Source organism: Balaenoptera ricei, chromosome 3 (assembly GCF_028023285.1).
Source record: "Balaenoptera ricei isolate mBalRic1 chromosome 3, mBalRic1.hap2, whole genome shotgun sequence".
Classification (NCBI taxonomy): Eukaryota; Metazoa; Chordata; class Mammalia; order Artiodactyla; family Balaenopteridae; genus Balaenoptera; species Balaenoptera ricei.
The window spans coordinates 71,374,732-71,395,990 of NC_082641.1; the positions used below are offsets into that span (position 1 = coordinate 71,374,732).

General features: G+C 38.0%; 1 protein-coding gene across 14 annotated transcripts in view; it reads right to left on the reverse strand.

Moving 5' to 3' along the window:
* The window catches only part of MEF2C (myocyte enhancer factor 2C), a 166,110-nt gene that overhangs the window by 20,433 nt on the left and 124,418 nt on the right, over positions 1-21,259 (reverse strand). For all 14 annotated transcript variants that reach the window (XM_059916754.1, XM_059916740.1, XM_059916750.1 and 11 more), the window contains 2 exons: positions 12,253-12,439; positions 9,730-9,777 (listed from right to left, as the gene is read on the reverse strand). In XM_059916754.1, coding sequence (XP_059772737.1) covers positions 9,730-9,777; positions 12,253-12,439 — 235 coding nt within the window. The remainder of the gene's footprint in view (positions 1-9,729; positions 9,778-12,252; positions 12,440-21,259) is intronic.

Below are 21,259 nucleotides of genomic sequence, written 5' to 3' on the forward strand. Positions count from 1 at the left end.
GGTGATGTTCCAAACCATATTTCTAGTCTCCTTCTGGATAAATAAATATTTACAAATAGGAAATATTGGGTTCAGCTACACTAAATGCCAGAGCAGCTGTTTAACTTTCAGCGTGCTATTCTGAGTGGATGATTAAGTATGCTTTTAAAGGTAGATTTGGTAATACTTTAGTCAATAATCTTCTCCCCTGTAATAGAGGGTAAAGATGTTTACCTACCTACTGTCTATTTAAGAGACCAGCTTCATCAGAACCACTCAACATGATAGGGAAACGCCCAGTATTTTATAGTATCCACTATTAGATATCTGGAAAATAATTTCTCATACACAGGTTATAAAAATTACTTTGTTTAGTACTTTGTTAATGGTATCTTATTTTTGGGAATTTGGAGCCAACTGCCACAGGAAAACATTAAGCTGAACCTCTGATGTACTGATTTTCTGTTTTTACTTCAGCAAAATGCTTTGCCCACTTAAGGTTTTTTTTTTCTTTCAACAGAACAATTTTTAAAATATTTACAGCATACAGTCTTGTTAAACTAGAGATGTTACATATATGATAACGTTCACTACTATCAATTAATTTTACATTTGACTTTTTAAAAGTTTTAAGGTAAGTTAGTTCTCAGTATCAGGACATTGTTTTGTGTCTCAAATAAACCTACAGCTTTTCATGTAATTTTATTTGTACATAGTAAAATTGCTCATACAACCCACTGTTCTACTGGAAGTAACACGCCTAAAATAGTTTTTAGTGGGAAAAAATTATGACCTTCTAGACTTTAGTCTTATATTCACTTTGCCCTGAATGCCTGAAACACTGTTAAAAGCACTACCAACTATAAGTTATTCAGCTGTTGTAAATCACAATCAGTATTTTTTTTTTTTTTTTGAGGGGAAAGGAGATCTTTTTCATGGGATGGCTCTAAGGGAAAAGGCAACCACAAAACATTTGGAGGTCAGAAATCTGGGAATGATGAAAATTTCAATATGCCTACTGCAGAATGGGGGCAAATCAGATTTCTGATTCTTATCCAGCTTAAGACTCCTGATTACAGATTCTTAAAAATAAAATCAAGTCTCCAATCTATCGGGGGGTTTCTCAGGGAAATAATATAATAATGCATAATGTTAGACTAAGAAGAAACTCCTGTGAAACCTCAGTGCCTTTTGTGGTGTATTCTTAGAAAATACCCCAAGAATACACCCGAGCCAAGACTATTCTTGGCTATACCAGTTAGAGGGCAGCAGACGTTCTAAAAAGAGACTTGTCTCTTCTGCTTGACCATGTCACCCTGATGCTGAACCACGCCTTCGTGGATTTCCTACTTACCCCATTTGTCCTTGATGTTTCTTAGATGTGTTTTGTTTAGCATCTTTTGTGAAATTAAGTCTATCTGCCAACTAGAACTTTAAACATTCAGCACATACAATGGGCTCTGGATTGTGAGGCAGACGTAAAGAATTTTTACTTATTACTGAGTTGTTTTCCTAAAGATTGGAGTCTGTGTTACAAAGCCGGTTTGTGTTGGCAGACCACTTTCATGTTTCCTGAAAGTCATGTGGGTCAGGCATTATCACCTCAATTTGTGACAGATGAGGAAACTGAGGTTCCGGGAGTTTCTGAGACTTGTCAGTAAGTGGGAGAGCTCTGATTTGAATCCAAAGCACAAGCTGCTTCCACTACATTATTACAAAAGCCAGATGTTTCAGATTTAGAATGCATCCTTGAATTGTTCCTTCTCTTGGAATAAAGGCTCCAACTTGCAAATAAGAAAGAAATCGACAATTTGATGTTTCCCATGCACAAAGGCACTCTATCGTTCTGTTCTCGGTACTGACTTCCTGAAGGGATAGTTTTTCATCGCACCACAAAAATGACATGGAACCTTGCTATCTTAAAAAAAGTTCCACTTAACAATGAATGATAGATTTATGACTCACTTAATTGTTCACTTCTTGCGATTTGGGGGCTGTCTCTTTACTAAAAAATGAGGGGGTGTCTTCATTATTGACACAATTGTTCATTCTTTCAGTCATTTTTATAAACAAAAATATTGAGACAGTTCAAATTAGAGAGAACGTGACAGAAGAGAAAGAATAATTACTTGTGGTTTTAACATTTACACAACTGCTGCAAACACATCAGAAGATGATAATGTTCAAATGAAATGTGTTGCACTGCATCGCACGGCGCTCCCTTTCTGCCTCAGATTTATTAATATCTCCTCTCTACTCCCACCCTTGAGGGTAGGGGCCGCGGCAGGCATCTCTGTGAGGCCTACTAGTGCACTACTCACACCTTGCACGTTTAATAAATATTACTGGGACTAGATTAAACTAAGCTTTATTTTTTGCTTAGGAAGTCAAGAATATAGATAATTATAATACTAACAAAAGCCAACATTTATTAACAAGCACTTACTCTAGGGCAGAAACTGTGCTAGGTGCTGCCTTGTATTGATGATCTCATTTAATTTTCACCAACAATCCTGCAAAATGGGAATTCGCAGACTTTCCAAGGGTGATGTCATCTCTAAAGTAACTTGTATATCATGTATTTTTCTTGGTGATTTTATTATTCTGAATATCTGCCTCCAGAATATTTTCCCAAATTACTGCTTGAGCAAAAATTTTGCTCCATGATTTCACAGTTTTCTCTGAGTTGCTTAATACTAAAGGTTTCTTTTCCATGATTGTTATGTAAGTCAATGTTATCATGTTTGAATATGTAAATTGACCACAGCTTTAGATTTGCTATTATTACTATATTATAATAACCTAATATAGCAGGGATTTTTTTCCCCCTCACACTACAAATACGACAAATCCGTTCTTTGCCATAACTAGAGGTTGTAAGTGGAGTCTAAGGTCAAAAAATCGTGAAAGGAGGGCATAGTGTTTAGTAAGACAGTTACTAAGTAGATATTAAGTTCAGTTAAAATAACTGAAATGGAGCAATAATAAATAAACCTAGTGAATACTTAGCACCCTATGGACACATCTATAGATGATAAATTGAAACTGTTTAGCCAAGGTTTTGGTACAATATAGTTTCCTTTAGTAGAAAGTTAACTAAAGGAATATATCTGATTTGATCTTTCAAATATGAGACTGTTTCATGACTATACACTCTTAGAATTGAAATTCAAGTGAAAGATTCTATATAAGTCTAACTAAAATTTAAGACTGGCAAAGGTTTGTCTAAAAACAGCAAATTATACTCTTGGCTGACAGCCTTGAAGCCCCGAAAAGTCCCTGGTAGGTAAAACATTGATTTCCAAGAGGGGTTTTTTTAACCACATCCCTCCGTCAGGATCTGCTGTCTATTGATGTACAGTTTCATATCACTAATGATTTTGAAAAGAGCTTTTCCTTCTGTATTATCTCCAAATAAAATCTTATGGCGATGTCAAAAACAGGAAAGAGAGAAACCAACACTGTGCGAGGACAAAGAAAAATGCTAAGAGAAAAAAGACAAATGTTGAGTAAAACTAATATTTTAGGGGGAAATGTTAACTTCTTGAGTTAATATTAAAAAGACCAAAGTTTTATTATCAATCACACTCTTAGGTTAAATCAATGGGATATGAGTGAAGAGACCCATTTTCATATTGCTTTGCTGAATATAATAGAAAGACAGGTGATAAAAAGGAATACAACTTGTGAGGTCAGAAATCATGATATGCAAAAGGCTCTAAAAACTGCTGAAACACTCTCTAGGGAAGTTATAATTTGAAATTTTGTTTTTCCCTCTGGAAATCAAACTCCTTAAGTCAAACCAAAAGGGTTGAAAGCAGATGGTGCCCTGACTTAGCCTGTAACATTCATCTGTCTCCTCTTTGACCTGCCTCTCCCACTTCAACGTTGACCCCTAGAGAATGGTGTCACGGTAGTGCTTTACCTATCATCTTCCAGGTCTTGTACACGGGAAGTGGACACTGATTTTCTTGGCAGTGGCTGATTATCACGTGCTGTAGATTCTCCAACTAGAGGACAGTATTTTTTTTTCCTTTTAATAAATCTAGATAACCTTGGTTTGGGTTAAAAATATCATTGTTACTTAATTGCATAGATAATAATAAAGCAATCCTGTTGGATCTTTATTTATGTTATGGGTGAACTCCCAAGATAAAACTGCAAATGAGTTCAGAATTTTTATTCAGGACAATTTAAACTAACATAATACTTTAAAAGAATCCAACTATTAATTCAGATTTTTTTCATTGGCTGCCTAACAATTTTTTAAAAAGTAATATAAAATTATATTTTTATAGTAACAAAAAAGTTTTCTTATTTGAGAGTAACTAAATGGTATCAATCTCCTTTTCTTGAATATTGCATTCTGCATTTGTGTTTTGTTAGACAACAAAAATATAAACTTGTTAAAGCCAATACTTTTAAACTGAATTTTTAACCACTTCACTGATAGTTTAAATCATTGAGCAAGAATTGCAGAGAAGTCTGTTTGGTTGATAAGAAAGTCAGCCAAGAAATTTTTGATAAGTATTCTCAAAAACAAATACTTGCAAAGCAATAGTACTGGTATAGAATAATTAAACATTGTATGACCTTTTCCTCTTCTCATTTAGTTCTATTTTATAATATGCTAAATTTTTCTTTTCCAATGCTAAATGAATTACAAAAAACTCATGTTAGGAAAGTTTTGTGATTATATGATCATAAAACACTGCATGTAAATGGACTTTAAAGACTTTTGTGTCTTATCCTTAATGTGAGTACTAAGTTCAGAGGCTCAAAGTTATGACCCAAAGTCTTAACTGGATGGAGTCTTTTCAGAGTCTGGAAGCCAGGTCTCCTCACTCAGCCACCACTCAGTGGTTTATCCGCAGCAGTACACTGCCACCACCAAGTCTCCATGTATTTAGCTGATATAAATTAAGCATTCCAGAAGTGACAGTGCTTGACAACCAAATGCATAAAATAGTAAACAATAAACATCAAAATAAGGAAACAGCTGTTAGTTTCTTTTTATATAAAATTATATTTACTATAAATGCCAATTAAAATTATTAATCAATATACATAAATATCCTTCGCCTTATTGTCAAATAGCTATGTAGACTGTAGAATTCTCCTAAATTTTCAAAGAGGTTCCTAAAGGGTTTTTTTCTGCTCCCCCCACCTCCCTTTTTTTGGTCTCAATCAGGAAACAGTATATCCTTGAGCATACTGGTACTTTTGACTCAATAAAAAAGCAACTATGTTATCAAAGTGAAAACAAAGGGTACCAAGAGGGAAGTGAATAATCCAACACAAGGCATGGCTGTGCTAACGATTATTTCTATTAAATCTAACAGAAATTCAGTTGAACCTGATCTTAAAATCATCTGTAACCACTAAGATTAGCATGTTAAAAGCTTTAATGTACGGAGATATGACAAAATGTAATTTTAAAAGCAGTGACTTTTCATTTTGTCTCTTGAAAGGAAAGGATTAAATAGTGGATGAATAACTGTCAACTGAAACCTACAAGTGTCACTATTACTAATGTATTATAATGACTTGCTGTATGTTTCCCTTACATCAAGAGCACAACCCCATCCTGTTTCTTCTTTATCAACACTTGCCTTCATCTCTGAAATGACTTCAACTTAAGCAATAAGAGGGTCACTATTTTAAGAGGGAATTTGTGATGGTCTGAGGTACTAACCTCCATTTCATTTCCTGCTGTATATCAGCTCTTCAGGTTTTCCATTAAGTAAGTTAAAGTTAGTAAAACTTCATTGGTCAATAGTGCTCAGCCATTTAATTAAATAATTAATGCACTATTCATTATACACAGTATCAGAAGAATACATTATTTTTGTGAATTACAGATCAAGGGTATATCTTTTTGTATTTAAAATTACATTATTCCTTTGAAGTATTCTTTCTTTTTTTCACATAAACAGTATTACAAATTTAGGTCTAGAAGATCAACTTTTCCTTTCTTCAGCTAACAAAAATTTACTGAATATCTGCCATGTCCTCTCACTTATTTCTTGAGCTGGGAATACAAACTGAATAGGACACAGTTTGCCCCTAGAGGGATGAATGTCCAGGAGAGAGATGTGTGCCTAGATACTGCAATTACAATGCAAGGAAGTAAATAATGTAGGCACAGGCTGCCAAGAGAGAATCAAGGAGAGGTGCATAATTCCTTTTGGAAGAGTCAGGAAAGGATTTCCTGAATGGTTGAACTGAATTCTGAGGGATGACAAGCGGTGCTCGGCAGCATGAAGCAGGAGAGTTCTAGGAACGCATACACAAAGGCAAGAAGCCTTGACACTGTTTGGAAAGTGGCAGCACAATGCAGTTAAGAGCATGGACTCTGGAGACAGACTGCCTGGGTTCCACCTTGAGCCATTACTTAACCTCTCTGTGCCTCAGTTCTCCCAACTATAGGAAGGGCATTAATATGAATATATACATTAAAGGGCTGCGATGCAAAAAGATGAGTTAATTTTTGTAAGTCACATAGTAAGAGCAATTTAAATGTTTGCTATTATTAGAGTTGGAGTGCAGGATTTTTGATGGCAGTGGCAGAAGGTAAGAAGGTTGAAGACTGGAGAGTAGGGATGGGCCAGAGATAAGAGGCTCATGGTTAATTCTGAAAGAGCTGGGAAACCATGGCTGGATTTTGAGTATCTGAACGATGACCTACAATTAGTTTAAGGTTTTGATAAAGACTAATGAGTCACGAGGAGACTGGAGTGGGGTGCAGTGTGAAGCTGGGAGATGAATTAGGGATCTCTGGAAATAGTTCTGGAGTGTTGCTATAACCCTGAACCAGGGCAGTGGGATAGTAATGGAGAGAAAGGACTAGCTTTAGGAAATACCTTCGAGGCAAAGTTGGTAAGATTTGATGACTCACTGGATGGTGGGATGAGGGAGAGGTACAGTGCAGGGAGTGGATGGGAAAGATGCTATACTTTATGATCGAGCTGAGAGCTCTTTGGTCTCTTGGTATTTATAAGAACACAATAAACGCCAAATTTACTTCCTTCCCAGGACTTCCCTGGTGGCACAGTGGTTAAGAATCTGCCTGCCAATGCAGGGGACACGGGTTCGATCCCTGGTCCGGGAAGATCCCACATGCCACGGAGCAACTAAGCCTGTGCGCCACAACTACTGAGCCTGCACTCTAGAGCCCGAGAGCCACAACTACTGAGCCCTCGTGCCACAACTACTGAAGCCCGCGCGCCTAGAGCCCGTGCTCCGCAACAAGAGAAGCCACCGCAGTGAGAAGCACGTACAATGCAACGAAGAGAAGCCCCCGCTCGCCGAAACTAGAGAAAGCTTGTGTGCAACGAAGACCCAACACAGCCAAAAATAAATAAATAAATAAATAAATAAATAAATTTATAAAAAAAAATGTATTTCCTTCCCTCATGAAACTATACCCTTTTTACAAGTTGAGATGACTAGATTTTGAAAAAAAATTACAGGCCAAAAAATATTTAACTTAATTGCAGAGTCTTGCCACTTGACCTCAGAGTTTCTAACTTTATCTGAGACTTTGAATTTCAATGACAATATTCAAAATTTGGAAGATATCTTCTGGCCATTTTGCTTTAGTTTCCTTTTCTGAAAATGTAGAGACATTCTGGCTGGCCTTGTTTCCCTCGGTATTATGTGATTGTCTGACATCAGCACCGATATATTCATCTCCGACACATGATACTGGCTGGCATGAGAAAGAAGGGGCAGACGGCTAAGCCTGTGAGCAGGACATAGCAGCTAAGCTCAAGACTCAGTGGCATGTGCAACAGGTGTTTTGTGGAACCAGGGTTAGAAAGGGCTTCTTCCTCTACTTTTAAAAAGTGGGGAAGTAACTCTTTCATAACTATACAGAAACTGTGACAATTATATGCTCATGGTTACAAGATACAATTATCAAAATACAAGGTTTATTATCATCAAGGTGGAGCAACTGAGTGTTTCTTTTATTTCCTTCTATTTTTGAAGTAGAAGATTCTTGCGCTACAGCAGAGGTCCTGAAGCAGGGGGATGAATTTGCTAAGCCTGTAAGATTTTTATTTTAGTTCAGTGACGCTATAGCCTATATGTGGCTAACTTCTATGCGTACAAGATTGAGTGTCTTCTTTGTCCCGGGAGGGCCATTTACCTTAGTGGACTGTCAGGGAATTGACAATGACAGCATAATTGAACAACAACACTTATTTTCAACATAGAATTCTAAAGCATTCTAGCTATTATGCAGTAACAAGAGGCCACGTTCATCAAAGATGAGTGACCCATCCCCCCAACCCCACATGTTTTTTGTTTTTTTTTTTACTACTTCTAATAACTTTCATCACCACTACTGGCTGTTCCCATATGAGCAAGCAAACTGATGCATCGAGATACTGGATAAAATATCGTAACATCGAAACCATTTTTCTTATTTATCTTTTTCTTGGTCTTTGAGACAATCCAGTTTTCAGCCCCCATCACCCTCTCTAGCCAGTGTTTGGCAGAGACTTGAATCCAAGCTACAATGATCTAGCTTTGATCTGGTTCTGTAATTTTCAGGCTACAAACCATACAGTATTTTTTGAGGGAAAAAAAATGAGCACTTTGCTTCAATGTCCAGCAAAATAGTATATTCAGTCTACTCATTAATTTGAATCTACCTAATTTTTAAAAGCTAGATAAAATAGGAAGCTAGTGCCATTGATTCTGTTTGTTAATTCACTGTGTAGTTTTAATACTTTTCCTTCTTTACTCACTGAATTAGTGAAGCGCCAACATCAGGAATAAGAAACATTACTCCCAAATGGATATATTTATAAAAATGTTTTTATATGCCAATTTTTTAATCTTCTTTCTTATAATTAGCAGGCTATTATAGTTGAACCCGGCAAAATATTTTAATTAGGCTGTCCATAGATATTTCAATAAACTTGAATTTTTTTGACATTTCAAACATAACCTTATGTTATCATGCCTGCCTCCTACTATTTTAAATGTAGAGCATGTTCCAGCTGCAGGAATTACCATGGTTACTTGTTGTGCCAATAGTGAACTGCAGTTAACATCAGAAAGTATTGTCCTGTCTTACCGCTGCATTGAAAATGACATCAATATCTCAATAATCACAATTATATGAATTAATATGGAACCCTGGAGAAGTGTGACTATGAGACAATTGGCCATAATGGAAGAAGTTCTTAAGAGCTGAACTATATTTAAGGGGCTTTTTTGAGGGGTACACTGTGTTCATTTTCTCTAAGAACTCATTTTAATGCCAAATGTGGTTTTATTTTATTAACAGAATTGTTGAAGGGTTATAATCTCACTCCTTCCTTTTCGTTATGTATTCTCCTTTAGAAGTGTACAGGAGTTTGGTACTTTGTGTAGAAAGTGATTCACATTTAACGTGAAATGATTAACAAAGAACACGATCGACAAGGCTTGTTAAAGGTACTTTTGTGGCTACAGATGGTACCTAGGATTAAATTGATTTGATCAGAACCCCCAATTCTGATTATGTTGACTAGTTGAAGTTTTATTAAGGAAAGGTCTAGTTAATAAACAGTCTTCTGAGTTACTATCCAACCACTCCTGCTTCATAAAATTGCTTTAGAAATTCTTGGGGCCATTTTCCCATGCCTCTCACTCAACTCTCAACTTGACTTTGTTCAAAAGACTTACTTCTGCAAATCACCAAGTAAAGGAACCCTAAACAATGAAACGTACTCTAGTACTGAAGTCTCCACTCACCTGCACTGGTGCCTGCACCGGATGTGAGGTCTCCACCCATCAGACCACCTATGGATGAAAGAGGAAGATCAAAAGGAGAAAGGCTAAAGGCCCACAGAGCAACACACTTTACCTTTAGCAACCTTAGTATTCTGTCCTCACCCAAGAGTCCTAAATTTGTCAAGTATTACCTAGGTCAGATGGCTGATATTCGTTTCACTGTGATATGCTGTGCTCAAACATTAAAAATACAATCACTGACTGACATTTTGCAGAATCTTTCTTTCTAAGAAAGATTACATTTAAAAAGCTAGGCTTTAGGACTTCCCTGGTGGCGCGGTGGTTAAGAATCTGCCTGCCAATGCAGGGGACACGGGTTCCAGCCCTGGTCCAGGAAGATCCCACATGCCGTGGAGCAACTAAGCCCGTGCGCCACAACTACTGAGCCTGTGCTCTGGAGCCCGCGAGCCACAACTACTGAGCCCACGTATCACAACTACTGAAACCTGTGCATCTAGAGCCCGTGCTCAGCAGCAAGAGAAGCCACCGCAATGAGAAGCCCGCGCACCGCAACGAAGAGTAGCCCCCGCTCCTTGCAACTAGAGAAAGCCCACATGCAGCAACGAAGACCCAATACAGCCCAAAAATAAAAAAAATGAATAAATTAAAAAAAAATCTAGTCTTTGAATGGTCTCTAAATTTTTATCATATTTCCAAGTCTAGTTTTCTCTAAGGTGATATTTTCTAGAAAGTGAAGAAAAAGAGTAAGGTTTACTCTATGCTCAAATAACCATATATTTGATGCTTAATTCTTTGTAAGTATATTTTATACAATTAATTCTGTGCAATGCTAATTGTCTAGAACTTTGGTCATTTCATGAATCTTCTAACAGTGAATGATCTCATTTACTATCCGGATTTTACTTACTAACGCAATAAAACAGGTTTTATTGACTACAAATTTAGAAACATATCTTTACTCACTGTTAGCTTAAGAAAGTAGGTTAAAATCTGGCCGTGTGTATTTATGAGAGCTAGGATGTTTGAAAAAGATACTGAATATAATAATTATTTTTATTTTTTAAGGAACAAAATTTAGCCAAAAGAACAGAATATCAGCTAGATTATTCTCTAATTGCTATAATTATTATTTGGTTCTGGGTTTGGAATTAGAAGAAACTGTTCATTACATTTTAGGAAAATGTTTATTATTTCCAATCAAATAAATATTTTGGAAATAAATGATGAGATTTTTAAAAACAAATGAGCATGAGTTCATCAAATAGGAGATTCAATAGCATCTGAGTATGATCTGAAAGGAATACATATGGTTATTGAAAATGCTTATGAAAAATTTCAGCATATTCAGAAGGAGAAAGAATAGCATAAGTTGTTTATACACATCTCTCAGATTCAAGATTTATCAAGTTTTTTTTAGTGTGGCTGATTTTGATTGTATTCTCCACATGAAGTTTCTGTACTAAAAAAGTAACACATGTTTAATTCTAATTATAAGGCAGATAGTCAAGTATTCTAAAGGAAAAATTCTGTGAATAAATCGCTTTTAATAAAAAGTGTGTCTAAGACGTTAAAACTTTCCTATCAAGTGCTTTTAAAGAAATAAAATGTAAATATATAATGATTTGCTGTATGTGATTTAGAAATACCATGACTTTTTGGTGCTTATTTTAGAAATATGAAGGAATTGTTTAGTTATATTCAACTCACATTTATTTAGTTCTTACGGTGAGTCTGACAAATCAAGAGGACATTCTTCCCTTCAAGGTTCTGTAAGTTCAGTGGGGAAATGGACACATACTCAATACAGTACATCATATTGTGTATCGTTTGATCTGAGTACTAAAAATGGTCGAACTTTTCCTGAGCGATGATTTTTCTCTGGGACATTGTGAATTGTATAACGGTAAGCGTCTCCTAGAAGTGTAGACACACATTTGTGGCAGGTGTATATGTCCTTGTGATGTGCTCTTAACTACTGACTTAGTTTTGTTTTTAATTCACCGTTCTTATAAATTATGCTATCCTATCACATTTCTTTCTCTGCCTTAAATCCTTTTGTGCTATAAGTTACTGTATAAATAAATAAATATCGACCAAAATAATAAATAACTGAGATAGATGCTATCAGAGGACACAGGGGAAGGTTTCACAGAAGAGGTGATATCTGGCTAGGAGGAAGAGGGAAAATGGCATTTTAGGCAGGAGAAGAGGAGAAGCAAAAGCATGGAGACAGGATATTTGATGTTCTGTTTGAGAAAGTATGTGGTTAAAATATAGCCAAATGAGGAGATTGGTGACAGATAGGCTCAACGGATAAACTGCAGATTATGAAACATTTTGAAAGATATGCTGAGTTAGGTTTTATCATGTGGAAGACCTAGCTGCGGATGGTTATTAAGCAATGAAGGGACAAAAGACATGGAAAACTGGAAAACGCGTCATCTTGTAGGTAAAATATCCTTTTTTTGCCAAGGGTGGCTCCTTCCAATGGTTTGTTACCATTGCGTTCTTATGAGAACATACCTGTGTTACCCGCACTCGGAGGTCGATGTGTTACACCAGGAGACATACTATTCCTCTGCAGAGAAGGGTGGGCCAGTGGCAAAAGGTTGGGGTTCCCCAGTGAGCTGACGGGGTTGCTGTATACCAAACTGTTGTGGCTGGACACTGGGATGGAGACTGGCATCTCAAAGTTGGGGGGTGGAACAGCCTGTAGGAGCAGGAAAAAAACCCGCGGGTAAACAAAACGAACAGAAACAGAGCTCTCCAAGTACAGACAGCTTTTACTTTTCATAGAAAAATTTCAAATTCCAAACTGCCTGGTGTCTAGAAGACCATTAAGAAGAGCTCTCAAGATGTGCGGATCCTACGGGCTTCCCTGGTGGCGCAGTGGTTGAGAATCTGCCTGCCAGTGCAGGGGACACGGGTTCGAGCCCTGGTCTGGGAAGATCCCACATGCCACGGAGCAGCTGGGCCCGTGAGCCACAACTACTGAGCCTGCGCGTCTGGAGCCTGTGCCCCGCGACAGGAGGGGCCGCGATAGTGAAAGGCCCGCGCACCGCGATGAAGAAGCGGTCCCCGCACCGCGATGAAGAGTGGCCCCCACTTGCCTCAACTAGAGAAAGCCCTCGCATGAACCGAAGACCCAACACAGCCAAAAATAAAATAAAAATAAATAAATAAAGTAGCTATAAAAAAAGAAAAGTGCTTTAAAAAAAAAAAAAAAAAAAAAAAAAAAAAAAAAAAAAGATGTGCGGATCCTAAATGGATTTCTTTAATGTGCTTAGAATGCCTTCTTTGCAACTATTAGAAAACGTTTCACTTTTGTTTCAAACAAAGCCCCATTTCATTAGACTCCGTTGTCTTTGAATTCCGTTCTATTAAGTAGTGATTGTTCATCTGTGATATCTGAATCTGGTGCCAGAAATGACTGCAAGATCAAAGGTATATGATTGTGATGACTTCACAGAGAAAAAGGATTAAAATGCAAACTGGAGCCTTTGCTCTAATTGCTTATTGAAGCATATTTATGCAGAAGTTTAATGATATAAAATCATCTCCAGGCGTGTGAAAAGCACATATACTTTAATTATTATTTTTAAAAGTCTGTCTTTTGAAAGTTAACTCTAAAGATAATAGACATTTTAAGATACAGGATTCAACAGAGCATGTATCATTCAATAATTCATATTTTAACATGATAGTTCAGAATGTACGTTACACTTCACATTTTGGGATATTCTGACACTGACAAATGGCAAGACCTATATCTTCAATGAGACAGTTGCAAGCATTTAGTGAACTGAGGCTTTCTGGATGTCTAATTAGAGTAATTCAGGTCCCAATCATTGATTTTTTGGTATTATTTTGGCAATTTAATCCAAACATGCTTATTTTTCTGCTTGTATTAGCTAGATAATCATAGTTGTAATTCCCTCCCTCTTTTCCTTCGTTTTTAATATTATAAATGAAAATACTCTTTCCATATATTGCCAGAGGACTCATGATGTCAGAGCATACAGCATTCTTAATATAAAATGGATATATGTATGTGTATGTGTGTGAATCTAATAGGTATACTAGGGTTTATATAGAACATTCCCTCAGGGAGTCTCTAATAAGCCACTGTACAAATTTAAATGCATAAGTGCATGTGGCTCAAAGTTTTCTTTTTTTACTATTTTTTTCTGTAATCCCAACATCAAGTTTTGTTTTGTTTTGTTCTTCCTGGTTCGTTGGCTGGCCTGCACCATACGTTGTGCTCTGCAATAGTTCTCTGTTTATCCTGGTGATAATTACAATACTGCCCTTTTTCTATGCTTCTGCTCCATTTTTCTCTATTTTTCCTATTTGTCTTTTCTTCCCTGATCTGGACATGGCGATACTGACAAAAACAAACATGTCATAACTCTTTTCTTTTACATGTCTTTGATTCTTCATTTTTTAGAGGGAAATAAAAATGTTCACGTGTTATGTTAACACAGTCATTTTTTAAATTAGGCTTTATCTGTTGTCAACAGGGTAACAAAAATAATTTTGGATAAACACCACGATACAATCGAACATCCATGTTTGATAAGACACCAAAGAATGAATATATCCAATTCCCAGAGTCTTTAAACAACCAAAAATATTAGTGTATGCTGTAAAATAAATGTCTACAGAGTCAATAAAATATTGCATTCCTTTATTAAAAGGCCAAATAAGAATTACTCTAGCACACCTAAGAAAACGAAGTAGCCTTCTAGGTTTTTGCCATTTGCCCCTCCACCCTCTTCACTGCTCTGGGCCCAGGAGGCTGATGCTGCATACTGTATCCACCAGATCCCCCTGGCCCTCTGGCTTTGGCTGGGCCAGTGGAGGCACCGTCAGAAGTACAGAGAGTAGGAGGAGAGAGGTCAGGGTATTCTTCTACTGTAGCATCCCTCTTGCTGGGCCACAGGATGGCAGAGGCTGCATTCCCCTAGTGAAGGTCACACCCCTTTTGGGCCCTCTCTCCTACAGACATAGATCTTACTGTGCTCCGGTAACTCCTTCCTCCTCTTGCTCCTTCAGACCTAGATGTGCTAAGAGCTTCTAGGTTGTAAGCCCTAATGTACTTCACTATTTCTCGAGTTTCCCTCATCTCTACCCATCTGTAAATAGTCCCTTTATTAAACTCTCTTCAATTACCCTTTTGAGTTTGCCATCTGTTCCCCACTGGAGCCATAATAGTAACTCTCTAGATCTAGAAGAGTGGTACTCTATACAGGTGGGCTATCTCCTTAGGGAGCTTTTTGGAAATTTGTGGGTGTCACAATGATTGGGGGGCATGGCTGGTATTTTCCTGGTGGGTAGGTATGCTGTATATTCTATTACATGTGGGACAGTTCTACACAACAAAGAATTGTCTCTTACCCCATCCAACTTTCGAATGTCCCACTGGACATTCATGTGGGTGAAAAACCTGTTTAATAATGATCTGAGTCAGAACTAACTTTGTTCTGCAGACACAAGGTATTTTTAATACACTGAAATGCAGATTTTATGATACACTGAAATTCCCAGAAATGCAATTACTGTGTATGTGAGGGAATGTTTCACTTTGTTTGGTATGGAACTTTATTAAAAATTTTTCACCACTTTGGAAAATCATGTCCTCAACGACAATGCCGCTCTTGTGACTTTTGTTGTAAATACAGCACACTGCTTTCTCTTAACTCACTCCATTAAAAAATTTTCCTCACCACTTCACTGAAAATGCTCATGTCATAGTCGTGAATAACCTTCAGGTTGCTAAATCCAATGGAAACTTCTCAGTCCTCAACTGGGACACAGATGGTCACTCCTTGATAAACCTCCTCCCTTTCCATGGCCCTGAACTTTCCCTCCTGTTCTGATAGCTGCTCCTTCTCAGCCTTTGCTGCTGGTTCTTCCTCTTCTCCCGGCTCTCTGAATGTAAGAGTACCACAGCCCTTTTTCTATCTCTAGCTCAGATCTCTCTCCTGATTCCAGCCTTGCATGTCCAGCTATACCCTCAATATTTCTACATAAGTGTCTGATAGACATCTCAAAACTAGCTCCAACGTAACTCTCCCCATCTCCAGCTGATGACAGCTCAATGCTTTTGTTTGCACACAATACAATCCTTGGAGTCATCCCAGAATCGTCTCTTTCTCCCACTCTCCACATCCAGTCTACCAGGAAATCCTACTGGCTTAACTTCCATATAGTCTCCAACCACCTCTCACCTTCTAATGGCTGGTTCTAGCACCATCATCTCTTGCCTTAATCACTGCAGTCACTTCCTAATAGTCACCCGCTTCTATCCTTGCCCTCCCTTCTATTTTCAACCTTGCAAACAGATAGATCCCTTAAAAGCATAAATCAGATGATGGCACTTCTCTATTCTAAACCCTGTGAGAGCTCCCATCTTAGTTGGAGTAAAGCCCAACTTCTTCCAATGTTCCACAAGGCCCTATAAATTCCAGTTTTTGCCAGGCCCCATTACTGATTTCCTATCCTCCTCTTCCTCCCTGCCTCATTCCTGTCTCATTTCTCTGGCTAACTCCATCACTTCCTTCAAGTTTCTGCTCAAAATCTGGTCTTTTCCATAAACAACAGACTTGTGGTGGCCGGGAGTGGTGGTGGGGGGCGCTGGGGGAGGGGGTGGAGGGAGTGGCTGGAGGGATGGATTGGGAGTTTGGGATTAGCAGATGCAAACTATTACATATAGGATGTTTAAACAACGTGGTCCTACTGTATAATATAGGGGACTATACTCAATATCCTGTGATAAACCATAATGGAAAAGAATATGAAAAAGAATATATGTATAACTGAGTCACTGTGCTGTACAGCAGAAATTAATACAACATTGTAAATCAACTATACTTGAATAAATTTTAAAAATATCTGATCTTCACAAGGAAGCCCACCCTGACTACTCTACTTAATCCTGCCCCTGCTCCCACCCATCTCCTGATCTCTTTCCCTCTCTCTTCTTTCCCTATTTTTACAAGAGCAATCAAGGTGTTGGTCAAATAACGTTCCCTTTCATCAAGGTGCTAAAGCTCTTTTGCTATGAAGTAATACATACCCTAGTCTACTTCTTATTATATTAATTGAATATTTTTATTCAAAGAAGAATGTTTAGTAAGATATTATATTAACATAAAAACGTACAAGCTTACAACTTACTATATATTATTTTCTGAGCAGACACTATACTATAGTTTACATACATGATATGACTCAACCGTTTCAACATCCCTTCACTATAGAAATATTCCTTCCTTTTTAAATTGATGAGATTAAGTAAGTGGCCCAAGGTCATCTAACTAGTGACCGAGTCTATTGGTTTTGCTACTAAATCACCATGCAACACAGTATATGTTTTTGGATAGAAATAAAATATTTCAGTCAGAAATTATACTGTGAAGTGAGTATGGGCTGCATATTAGTAGCTTATTATTTATGAACCACAAACATAATGAACTAATTGGATTCTCACGGAACGTGGCTGAACGTCCACGTTGGGGTGCATGCTTATGCCCACTGATGCCAGGGTGTGACGGAGGGCTTGGGGAAAAATACACCCTAAAGACTCCTATCATTCATATTTACTCAGATTTGGTATTTTAAAGCTTTCTTTTGGTTACAAATGTTTTAATCCATATTCACTATTACTACTTATAAATGTTTACCTGGGAACCCTAAGGATCTGCTGTAAAACTACTTCTCCCCTGAATATTCTACAGAATATCGATTGTGTCTCAGTAGAGAGCAAAGCCAATACCTCCCTCCTCCCCCATGCTTATGTCCACATCCAAAATAGAGAGAATGATTCATAATCATTTAATAAATTCTGAACCACTCTACTAACCAATTTAGTGAAAGTCTCTCTACTCCTCTCTTCCTCTGACCATCATCCCCAAGAGTTATTCAGTTTCCAGAATTCTGGACTGTAAACAATTTGATGAGAGTTATTATAAAACTCTCTTGTGATTGGCTAAACAGAAGTCAGATATAATTCTGATATCAGAGCATACTTCAAAAATTCACAATTCATAAAATACGGTAACATCTGTTGCATTCTATCTTTTGTTTTGTTTCCTTATCTGTATCAGGAACTGGCTAAATAAATTTGAAATCAAATTATAAGCTTAAATACGACCATAGTGAGGTGTTTCAGGGAATCAGAAAGAACATCAGCCTTTGTATCAGAAATCTCAGCTGCAGTCCAGGTGGTGTAATAAAAAGCAACTTAACCAGGCAAGTCATTTAATCTCCCTCGAACTTATGTGGGCCCTGAAGTGGCTGCATCCATAAAAGAAACCAACCAGCTCTAGATGCTTTAGGAAATGCCAAGGCTATAATAACGTACCCATGCCTATTAGAAATTGGCATTTTTCTTTTTCTTCTTGACTTTTCAAAATTAAGAACTTAAAAGCATCTAAATTTTTAAAATTTTTGTCTAAAAAGCAAAAGCCAAAAAGTCATTAAAAACTCCAAACTTGCAAAGATTTCAGGGCCGGGCTTCAAATTTTAGAACCCTCAAGATAGGAAGGAAGAAGGAATTTGGGGTGATTAAAATGCTATAGGTAGGACTGGCTGTATAATTTGCAGGGCTCAGGGCAAAATGAAAATGTGGGGCGCTTGTTAAAAAATTACTAAGAATTTCAAGAGGGTGACAGCAGAGCATTTAACCAAGTGTGGCCCTAGGAGAGCAGGGCCCTGCGTAACTGCACAGGTCACATGCCCACGACACTGGCACTGGCTTTTTCATATAGGCATGAGAGCTAAACAGCTTCTAGTTTCTATCCCTGAACAAATTGATCATGGTTACCAAAGTGAGTCATCGTGTTCAGAAAGGTATCAACTCTTATCCAAACCCCATGATTTTCCCAAACTTACCGCAAGGAAAAGTCCAATAAAATATTTTTAATAAAAGATTTTTACTTAATAGGCCCTCTTTCATTCAGTGTGAATGACTGAACTGAATCCCTTTTTTGGGCCACTACTGACACCCTTAACTTTTGATCAACCATTACCACGCTGCTGAGAACTAGCAGAGAAAAGAAGCACACAACGCTGATGACTAGTGACTACCGTGTGCTGGTACCCAAATCCCCTCCAGGCTGCCCCACGACTCTGGCCTGTGCTCACCACCCCCTCCATCCCCCGTTCCTCACAATATCTATACCCACGTCACTCTCTCCCAAGCACCTGCTCCCCCATCTCAATAGCTATAGAAGCTGAATTCAGTATAAAAACAGAGGTCATGAGGTGGTCACCCCCTCAATTTCCCCCTCCCACATACCACCCTGACTACACCTGCAAACCCTTCCTGTTCCCATCCCAGCCCCCTTCCCTTCCTTGAGAAGCTTTGCCATTTTATCCCCATTGCACCTACCCGGCCAATCTTTTCCTTCCTTCAAGCTTTCCTCCTCTACATATAAATCATCTCAAGTGCTTTTCCTTTTAACTCCCTCCTTGATCCTTGTTACAGTATTATTTCTATCTCTTCACAGCCAATTATTTGAAGAAAATGCATCCGTACTATTTCCACTTCCTCCCTTCCTCCTGGGCTCTCTCAACCAGTCCTGCATTCGCCCCTCCATCCCTCAGCCCATTTCCTAATTCCTGGTTCCTCAAATGGAGCTGTTTTTTCTCACTGTGAAGCCCAGCATGAACCATGGCAAACCCCACATGAGGAAATGCTGGTCAACATGATTCCAAATCATCCATGAATTATTTCATGTAATTGAGGAATAAGGGCATAAATTAGATTATACCGACAGGTGACTGCAATATTAAATTTTTCTATTTTAAAAGGGAAACTCTTCAACCTGGGTCTCTGAAATAGAAAAACAGTCTTGTAATGTTTTTAAAGAGGTAGAGACACTCTCTCCATACAAAGGGCAGAGTGTCCTTGCCCTGCTGTAAATGTTTTAGCAGCTGTGGAAACTTTCAACAAAATTTACTTCCAGCAACTGAAAGCGATGTGCGAAAACTGGGCTTTTCATCGTGGAGACTGAAGCACTTACTAAAGAAACGAAGACTTGGAGGCAACAGCCTGGAGCTGTGTGGCTCCTTCTCACAGCTCTGCCTGTAAACTCTAATGTGGTTTTCCATCCCCTGCTGCACATCACTGCACCTCTTAAGAAATCATGTATCCTGATTTTGAACTCTTTACACGACAGGATGAAATACGGTGAGGGAATCCAGGTATGCGTTACACCTCTTTCCCCCTAGAGCATGGGCGAAATGATCCAATGTGCAAACACGGGCGTTCTCCCAGAGCTTTGGGGGTTAGAGCTCCACACACACATGGAGAGTGATCACCAGTCTTACATACACCACCCTTCTCCTCACTGTGCTGGGGATTCCTCCTGAGACACCTAATGGGCTTCACCTTAAAATCTTACATTCACAGATCTGCCCAGCAGCTCTAAACTAGTGTATTATAACGTGGGAGAAACTCAGGCCATAAGAACTAAAAATTGGCCCAAAGGAGCTGTTTCTTTCCTCCTTCTGGGCAAGACAGAATCCCAATAGACTTCATTTAAGAATTCTGGGTATAACAAGTATGCACTGCTGCATCTGATAGGAAATGTTTCATTTGACCAAGGGCCCACTGTGGAAATGTTGTATGTAGTACTCGGTTTTATGAAAACCTTTAAGAATTTACGGCAGTTAGCTTTCCTTCATGATACAGTGTATTAATAATTCTGATTCAACAAAAGATTTCCTGTTGACATTATTTCATTTAACAAATGAAGCAGACATATATTTATGAGGACATGAAGTTTAATATGCATACATTTTATAAATAAGTTTTAAAGTATTCAGTTTAATCCAGCACAGGTTGATTGTGCACCTACTATGTGTAAAGCATTAATATATCTTGTGAGTGCCGTTGTGGATTTGGCCTGGGGCTTTTGTCCCCAGATATCTGCATTGAGGCCTGTTTTCACTGCAGTCTCTCTCAATCCTCAGGTTCAGGCTGTTTCCCTAACTTACAAAAAATGTACTTTTTTGAGAAAGGAATTAATTATCTACTGAGGAGCTTGTATACAATGACAGTTGGGACACTAACAGAAAGTTACTCAGAAAGCATGTGAACCTCGAGTTGCATCACTTTATGTCACAAAATAAACATCACTTGACTGATGACAGAATAGAACAAAAGGTATGTACTTTCCCCCTCTACATATGGGCAAACAAAATAATACATGCAGAGTTATTTCTCTTAAATATCTGGCAAGGCATATGATTGATTGTTAGGAATTTTTTGACTTGGTTAAGACAAAATTTAGCCAAATGTTAAAGCATGGAAAATGTTGGTATAGGCAAAGCGAATATTCTGACAAAGCTTTAAAATCACCCCATCACACAAACATGTTGAAATCTTACCATTAGGTTGTCATGCAGTCTGTTTCTCTGCAGCGAGCATTAGCTTTAACCCTTCAGTGCTGCTGCTGAATTTCATGTTTAGGGAGAGGGCTGAAGCTTCATTCAGGAATAAGCTTGTACTTGGGTGATAAGC